This window comes from Notothenia coriiceps, unplaced genomic scaffold (genome assembly GCF_000735185.1).
Source record: "Notothenia coriiceps isolate Sejong01 unplaced genomic scaffold, NC01 NC01_scaffold00026100, whole genome shotgun sequence".
Classification (NCBI taxonomy): Eukaryota; Metazoa; Chordata; class Actinopteri; order Perciformes; family Nototheniidae; genus Notothenia; species Notothenia coriiceps.
Window position 1 is genome coordinate 148,193 of NW_011358801.1, and position 9,389 is coordinate 157,581.

General features: G+C 39.7%; 1 protein-coding gene across 1 annotated transcript in view; it reads left to right on the forward strand.

The window, feature by feature from the left end:
* Nucleotides 1-487: 487 nt before the first annotated feature.
* Nucleotides 488-9,389, forward strand: part of LOC104956569 (uncharacterized protein C1orf112 homolog) — a 10,125-nt gene continuing 1,223 nt past the window's right edge. The window contains exons 1-8 of the mRNA XM_010784069.1: nt 488-613; nt 5,732-5,917; nt 6,923-7,042; nt 7,405-7,500; nt 7,626-7,739; nt 8,317-8,421; nt 8,508-8,588; nt 8,660-8,821. Of these exons, the coding sequence (XP_010782371.1) occupies nt 488-613; nt 5,732-5,917; nt 6,923-7,042; nt 7,405-7,500; nt 7,626-7,739; nt 8,317-8,421; nt 8,508-8,588; nt 8,660-8,821 (990 nt within the window). The remainder of the gene's footprint in view (nt 614-5,731; nt 5,918-6,922; nt 7,043-7,404; nt 7,501-7,625; nt 7,740-8,316; nt 8,422-8,507; nt 8,589-8,659; nt 8,822-9,389) is intronic.

Consider the following 9,389-nt stretch of genomic DNA (forward strand, 5'->3'; position numbering starts at 1 on the left):
TTTCTTAATTGGTATCATGAACAGAAAAACATCAAAAAGTCTATCAGGCTCTTAAACCCACACAAACGTCTCTGCGAAATCCTCTAGTGCAGCCTTAAATCTGATTATTTGTGTGAGTCATCAGCTGCAGGTATGGCTCGTTTGACAGATCCTAAACCTGGCATGATGAAGAAGCAAAAGATCAAGCAATACCTCCAAACGAGCATTCTCCTTTTCTTTAGATCTCCACAGACTCTGCCTGCAAATGGGACATTATGCACGCTTAAGTGGGATTGATTTGGTACGAACATTAATAGCAAATTGCAGCATTCGAACTGAAGGCACGTTATCGTCCGCCATCATCACAGCCTATTCAGAAAATATATCAGACTTCTTCACTGATAATTTGCCATCGGCTTTTGTATTTTATTCTTTAGAAAAGCGAGTTCAGCGCGGCGCTCCAGCTATACGGTTTATTTAAGAAGGTCAGGAGCATTTTTAAAACCATATGACCTCAAAGTACAAGCCCGCCATATTTGAGGCACAGAAACATGTGGTGAAAAGCAACAGGAAGATAGTGGAAGGTGTGCAGTTTATCGGAGAGCTGCAGCGCTCCTCAGATGTTTTCCTGCCTGTGAGGCTGCTCAGATTCTCTTGGCTGTGATGGCGAGTGTGATGTGGGAGCACATTCATCACACTTTGTCTCTGATAGCTTTCATTTGCATGGGCCCATCTCCAGCCATGTTGGTGGAGGTTGGTGTGACAGTAAGCTCAATTCTGTCCTGAAGCCGCACACATATACAAACATTTGTGCAATGCCAAACAGGGAGGCTTTTCTCTTATACACAGCTGAGAAAAAACCCTTTATTGCTTATTCTCAACATTTATTCATGGTAAATGTTTCCATATCATGCCTATGACAGAACACCTGATTTTAATAAAAGAAATATTCATTGATTAAAAGCAATATTTTCTTACCAATCAGAATCAGAAACAGGTTTATTACCAGTTTACACGTACGAGGAATTTGACTTGATGTCATGGTGCATACATAAAAGTAAAACAAGAATTAAAAACGCAGAGAACTAGAAAGATATTAAAAATAATACAAAATATAGTAACAATGTTTGCACTGTAGAATAATGATGCCCCAGGGGCTAAATTAAAGATGGGGGAGATAGAAGATAAATAAAACCAGGTATGGTTTGTAATATATAATGTATAATATATAATTTAATCTGTCATTTAAAATATCAATATATACTGTCATTGTTTTATTGGAATTCCAAATAATATTTTAAACCAGTTTTACCCTCATGCAGTTTTCTATTCTTAGGTTGTAAAAAACTGTTCCATTAAAGTGGGGAAATTAATTAAATTGTTATTTTCAAAGAAATGCTTAACATCACTTAAAAATATTACGCACCTTAGACAGAAGCAAACCGTCTTATATTTATGATTCTGTCTTAAAAATATGATAGTTTCCTCTGTTTTGGACCCCATGTCTCTCCGTCCCCTCAAAAGCCAACACTGTAATTTTTCTTTCAACATAACGCGTCAATATTCATCACATTTGAACTCTATGCTGAATATTCCCACTGATTAACTTCCCCTCCTCAAGCACGACCTCTGATTGCTGCAATTCCATTTGAATTATTTGATTTTGTCACACAATCTCTTAAAAGCATTAGTGCTCCTATAGTGGAGGAAACTCTGCAGGGTTCAGGTAACCTTTGTCTCGCCCTGTTGGAGTCAGATTCACCACCTGAAACTATGAAATTATTTTTCTATGGAAAGTCCTCACATACAGCTTTAATCTTGGGCTTTTTGTGCCAAAACATTAGCATTTACAAGACGTGTTCTCCCTTTTGGATTATTGAAAAGCAGCTTAAAAATTGTATTCAAACCATTTGTTCAATCTCGTCACAGCTCTCATTACACACATACACAAACACATACACAAACACAAACAACGCACGTTCACACAGACGGAGAAAGTGAAGCGATGTAAGTGGTAAATGATTAGAGAATTGTTGGCTCCTTGTTTATCATTATAATAGAAATGCAAAAGCAAAGATTCCAGGGGAAAGTTTAATCAAGAAGCTCATCTCAGAATTCAACTTGTAAACACTTCAATCCGTCTCTCCTCACAAAGAGCAGAGATAGATTAATGAAAGCAAACAAAGGCACAGAGAAACAAGATAAAGGAACATGGACTTATCACTATGCACCGTGTAGAACCAATAACATGTCTATGAAGTGTTTTGAGCAAAACACTTCATAGACATGTTTTTTATATATTTTTATATATCTGAGACCTATGCTATTGCCTAAAGATAGCATGATAGGTAACCTTTAACTCTATTTCATTCAAAAAAAGAGAGAAGTAAGAAATAATACGATCCTCAGCTGGTAATTAATAATATAAAAATGATTAATTATATTTACAGTACAGTGTGACACATTAAAACTAAAAACTCCCACTATGTTACAAGTAAAAATAACAGTGTATGAAATGATGGCTCATTTTCTCAAAATTAAAATAGAGCCATGTTTAAAATACTAGTGAATTTTAGTCCCACTATAATATGATGTAATATAATAAAAAGGTTTAAGAACAATATTGGCTCCTGCAAAGGTCCACATATTATGCTCACTCTGTATAAACTACTGCCTCGTTGCGTTTTTCAAAGAAAAATCCCTTCAAAGTTTGAGAAGTTTTTTTGTATTCAGTTTGGCCAAACAAAGGCTTATAAGTCACTCTTTTTTCAACCTTAAAGTCAAGTTTATTTTTAATATCTGTATTTATTTATTATTAAAAAAATAACACATTTTTCTATCCCCTCCAAAAACCTAAGTTAAGCCTTACACTGTGAAGTAAGACATTGTTTTGGAGGTAAAGATATCAGGTTTCCTTTGGACTATAATGAAAATATCACATATATATTGTATATTCAGAATATATTCACTTCAGATCTTTCCTAGCTTTTCCCTCAGTTTTCCCAGATTCAGTCCAACTTATTGAGATTCTTTAGAAAGTTTGAGATTGTGATTGGAATTTAAAATGAAGTAGTATGGGCTCCAACAATGCTTGGCCATGCAGCATGCATCGATATTGATGTAGTCAGCAGTAGGTCTGATGGAGTTGAAGAGTTTAAGTCAGGCACAACAAATCGAGCCGTCTCCAGCAAACCTAACAAGCCTCTGAAAGAAGTTTTATTGTGCACACAAAGTCCCTGTCACTGTTAGCAGGAGAGGTGAAGATGATAGGTGCCCCAACACCTCTTCCAAATCAGGGATCTCTAAAGAAATACAAATAACATATGTGAGACTTTACAACACTGGTGTTTGACTAATTAGGGATTTCAGGGCTTTTAGATTCTTTAAGGATTACATCCTAGAATAAACAGTACATGTCCTCAACATTTTATTATCTTGTTTGCACAAAACAGTTGAGCTAACTATGACCAAGGCAGAACATTAGATGGTTTTGCATTCAAGGGTTACGTCTTGGACATTTAAGACAGTTTTATAATGAGCAATTGTTAATTTAGACTAAACCATAAACTGGTGTTTTTTGCTTGAAGTTTTTCTCACTAATTGCTGGCTTAGGGAGGTCAGCTGGGTAGCACAGGTCACCTTTTGAGAAAGCAATAAACTCATTAAAAAAAGTGTTTGTAGATGGATGCTGCATGTGGATGCTGTCTTTAAGAAAATGTTTATTGTATAGATTAAAAAAAAGACAGCTGAAATTAAAAGATTGAGTTAGAAAGCTTTAAACCTTCCAGGGGGGCGTCTTGCCGTCATTTGACGCTCTCATTCAGTTCGGAACGCCCTGAACTCGAGCCGTGGGCGTCCAAAAAAATTAATAATTTGAGAGAAGATCGAGAGTTTTTATAGCTTGAAATTATGAATGACGAAAAGGAAAAAGGACAAGGACGTCCCTCTGGTGGAGGGGCAAAGGAGTCTGGTGGGATTCTTTTCGCCGCCTGCAAAGCGCGTTCACTGCCACATCTTCCAAGGACCATGCCAGGAGGGGTGTCCCTGGAGACGTAAAGAGATAGTATAAGGGATGGTGCAACTCAAAATTGTGTGTGTGTGCATACGTAAAGGGAGGCGTGTGGCGCAGTGGATTGTTCGTAGGTGTTCGGATCAGGGGTTCACAGGTTCAAACCCCACTGCAGTCAGCATGTCGTTGCTCCTGTGGGGATTGTTCACAGTATTGAGTATGTAAGTTGCTTTGGATAAAAGCGTCTAACATGTAATGTAATGTAAAGAGATATTATCTATAAGGGACGGCTCAATTCAAGTCACGTGACACGACGTGATGTCCAAAGTCACTGATTGGTTTGCGGAGCCTAGAGGCCTGAGTTTGTTATTCTAGCATCTTGTTTCTTTTTGGTAGTGACTTGTCAATCACAAGATAGCCGTGCCCTACTGCATAGCCTGTTTAGTGTATTTTACTTTATGGGAATCTACAATTGACAAACTAAATATCATGGTGTATTGAAGAAGGCTTAAAACTAGAGATTGCGACCATAAACTAATAGGGACATTTGAACAGAGGTATATAAATCTTATTTTTTTTTCAATGCAATGCGATCTACCCACACTACCCTTGCGATCGACCGTATTGGGCACCCCTGCGTTATAGTAATAAAGCTCATGATCACACCAACATTTGAAGATCGACTTCCCAGCCTAGGTAATGGGCAGAGATGGGGTCGTTACTAAAAAAAACTAACATATTATATATTACATATTACTTTAAAAAACTGTAGACTGCCAAGGCACACNGGCTCCAGCAGGAAAAGCTGGAGGCCGGAAAAGAGTGAGACAGGTAGCGCGCAAAAGTAAAAGTGGAACCGAGAGTGGTACGAGAGACAGAACGAGAGCAAGACAGACAGACATTACGAGAGCGAGACAGTTTGTCCCCGTACCACTGGTTGAAAACCACTGCTGTAGATCACTGCCGGTACGTGCACTGGGAGCGCACCGTTTAAGTTTGAAAGTTGAAAAGTTTGTGTGTCTGAAACGCTATGTGACACAGTACAGTTTACACAGCACAGCACATGTTCTGTAGCTACTATTGCACTAAATGGTAACACTTGAATACGTTATGCAAATATGCAACTTGTTTGTTGAAATGTTAATAAATGGGAGCTTCCTCAAACAGCCATCTCTTTCCCGACAATCCCCTCTGTGCACGAACCCTTACATATGGTAATTAAACATTAAAACACCTGCGGCTTATGATATGTACACATCATTCAATTTAGCTGCTGCGGCTTATATTCAGGTGCGCCTTATAGTCCGAAAATTACGGTATAAAGAATATCCTCCTCAGTACGGTCAAATGCAATGGCTATCTTTTTACTACAAATTGAGATGAGAACACCATTCCTACTCATATTTCTGCTATTTTAAGTTTTGACGATGGAGAGTCTCAACATATTAGTCTCTCATAACAGTTGGGTTGAGATCTAGTGAATGTAAGGGCTACGGTATAGGACATTATTGGGATTGTGTTAATGCATATAATCACCGTCATGTGTACATTTCACAACTCAAACACTCAGGTTTACTTCTTAAATCTGTCCAACAATCCTACTTTCTTGTTTTGGATGACGGTTTCTGATTGTGTCCATTTAACCGTAAATTAATAATAACATATTTTGCTGTGTAAGATCATCACCTTCATATCAGGTGATTTCTTTCCCCCCCTTCATCTCAAAGTGTTTTGTTTTTCCAGATGGAGCTGTTAGCTCGTTTCCCGCCGTCTGAGGTAGAAAACCTTTCAGTGTGGAGACATGTCCTCCTCAGAGCTCTTTCCCAAGATGCTCGTCACCGTGTAGAGACCGACATCGTCAGCCTCGCTCAAAACGCTCTGACTGACTGGCAGAATGGAGGCTACAAACTAGGACAAGTGGACCGAATGGTGAAGAGAACCCTAGATACGGCTCTGATTGTTTTAAACATCCCTTAGCATGAATTAGAAGTAGCCTAATATCTGCTTTGCCTTCAAATGTAGAGGCAGTAGTTGTGCTAAAACGCAACAAGTTATTCAAAAAATGTAAAGGTGGGGTAGGTAATTCACTTCAGAAACACTCTTTGTTATATTCCATGGAATGCTCTTAACATCCCGATAGCAATGAATACATTAAATGCTTTGACAATAAATACATAAAAAAAATTCATCAGTGGAAGCCGTGGTACTGTAAAAAGCACGACCAATCATCTGAGCCGGCCCGGCTAAAATAACTGGATGGCCTACCTGCCTGTCAGCCTTCCATCTGGGCACAAACTTATCTCGTGCCCTCATTGGTCATGTGAGCGTCCGTGTGTGTTGGAGGAGGGGCTCTGTGAGGAAGTCTGAAGGAAGGGGAAGATATTTTCCAGCTGTGTATTTTCAAATTCTAGCGAGCTGGTTTCTCCACTTACCTTCCCTACCTGAGAGAGAGATAATGGTTAATGGTCCATATATTTTTTTAAGTGAAATCCAGTGACTGATATGTAGTGCGTAAAAAGAGGCAGCACAAACATCGAGGGCGAGAAATGAAACATCTCAGTGCTTATTAAAGCGTGAAACAACGTCTTCTCACTTGAAGGAAAGGCCACCTTCTCGCCAGTTGAACGTTACATGGACGTTTTAATAAGGTTTTAAGTCTTGACAGCATAATATAAACGTATTGCACTGAATGATAACTTGTTTGTTTGTTTTGTGATTAATTTTGGATTGTTATAAGCTGTTAGACTCAGATGTAGGATTAAGCCTTCAGTGTCTACTCAGGCAAACAAAGTTCATCATGTAAAGTTGTCTGATTCTTTTTTGGCCAGAATGATTACATCCAGCTGTGGAAAACAATGCTAGGAAGCAGGGTGGGGATAGTTAAACGGGAAAATCTGCACAAATGTTGGAATTGACCGTCCCTCCTGTGTGCAGAACACGGTGCTGCGGCCCCTCCTGGCGGTGGTCCGGGTGCAGACCTCTCCTGAGGACCAGTGTGTGCTGTCAGCTCTGAGGGTCCTCACACAGCTGTGGTTACGAATGAGTCCAGAGCAGGTGAGATCCTAAGAGTGTAGTGGGTAACCAGGAATTTCACAATCAGGCTTTTTGTTGCCCCCCAATCCAAGTAATTGAATATTGAGTATCTGAAGATGCCAAGTCCTAATCTGATCCTTCTATCTTCCAAGAGCACACAGCTCACAGTGCAAACAAGGACATTTATTAAAAGGGCTAACCCTAACAACAAATAACAAGCTGTTCCTTAAGGTATTTTCTTTTTAAGTCATAAATAAAGGATCAGATCAGATTAACATAGCGATACTGATCAGTTAAAGAATGCTTTGATGTCGTACGATGCCGATCTTTGAGATTACATCCAGACATTCTTACCGTTACCCCTGCCCCCTGCCCTGCTCCAGGTGCAGAGCCAGCCCGCGCTCCACTGCACGCTGCAGCTGCTGCTCTCCATGTCAGCCGTTCTAGTGAAAAACATCGAACCTCAAGTCATCTGCCAGGTATGACGTTCGCTTCAGAGTTCACATTTATTAGATCAGGACTGGAGGGAGCTTCTGTTGACTGTGTGTGTGTGTGTGTGTGTGTGTGTGTGTGTGTGTGTGTGTGTGTGTGTGTGTGTGTCCAGGCTCTGCTGTGTGTGGACGCTGTGGTGTCTCAGCGGTGTGCCGATCAGCTGACGCTCGCTGCTCTGGAGTTCCTCTCCTCTCTGGGGAATGTCTTCGTCCCCTCAGACAGCCAGGTGATCACACCCCTCTGCTGCACAGTGTCTCACCTTCTGGGTCTTTGCACCCCTCACCAGATGTTGTCAGACATTTATTCTCCCGCTGTTTCTCCTTCGAAGTTGCTCCCAACATTTAGGCCAAATATAAATACAAATTAGTTTTGAAGAAGATTGTAAAAATGTGGATGACCTATTGTGAATGAACAATATGCTAATCATGTTCTGTATTTAGTTCCTTTTCTCTCTCTTATATTCATGAAGTTACTCATATTTCAGCGTTGCCACGTATGCAGTTTAAAACTTCACTTTGGCTCATTTTAAATTTAAGATGTGTACTTTTGAGACATTTTACATTCAAAAAGTCATGAAAATAGTATTTTTAAAAATGTAAATAAAGTCAAGACATTCTCATAGTATGCCACTGAACATTTAAAAACGTTCTCCATTCTGTCTGTAATAAAAAACATTTACATTTAAAAAAAAAAAAAGTAATTGTCAAAAATCAGCAATAATTAGTCAAAACTGTGGATATGAAATGAGAACATTTTAATATATTCCTATCTTTTCTCTTTTAAACCCACTTCGTGTCCCACAGAGTCAGATCCTGCCGAGGCTGAGCGGCCTGTTTGGAGCCATGTTGTCCGACAGGTCGTGGCCGCTGCACCAGCACGCTCTGGAGGCCTTCTCTCACTTTGCGGAGGTACGGCAGGGACGTAACAGCTGTTTCAGAAGTTATCCTGTGCTGCCCCTTGACTGTGTTGTAAACGTGTCATATTGCTCTTTAAGATTACAAACCATGAAGAGGTCATTTCCCAGAGTCTGTGTGTTGAAGAAACCAAGTCGAAGGTGGTGAAATATCTGAGCAAGGTAAGGAGATTCTATTTTCATCAGATTCACTTCAACAGATCGACATTAACGAGTCAATGTGTCGTTTGCAGACTGTGAACGCTCGGGAACATGTGGAGTCACGGCTGCAGAGGATCAAACTGGAGAAGGCCGTGATTGAGAAACACAACGAGAGGCTGGAGAGCGACAGAGAAAACGCTTCAGACAGACTCACTGCTGAAACACTGGCTGCTGAAGCTGGAGCAGACTCAGAGGTGAGCGCTGTCACAAAGTTTAACTTCATTCAATGGTTTCCTGAATTCCTCACCATGCAGCGTTGCTTCAGCTTTAGACTCTCCGGGTCACTCTGAATGGCAGCTGGTCAGTACAACACTACCTCCTAGTGGACAAGTTAACACATGTTCACTAGGAGGTAGTAGTATAATATGAACCAGGCTTATTTTATTTTTATTTGATAGTTTCCAGGAAACACTTAAAGAGGCATAGGAGAAAGATATGCGAGTTAAGTGTTTGGTTTCCAGTCGGTTTGAAAATTGTAATCACCTTTTAGTTGAAGCCCCATTTATATATATTTACAATGAATGTATCAATCTGTAGGATATTTAACTTATTACGATTATTTAGACTTACATTGCAATTGTGATATGCTTTAAGACACATTTAATCCACATTTTTTATTAGGTTTGTAGGATGATACACTACTACAACAATCCTAATGCTTGATATACCGTAATTTTCGGACTATAAGCCGCGCCTTTTTTCCCATTTTTCGACCCTGCGGTTTATATAACGGTGCGGCTAATCTATGGATTTTTAAAGCTA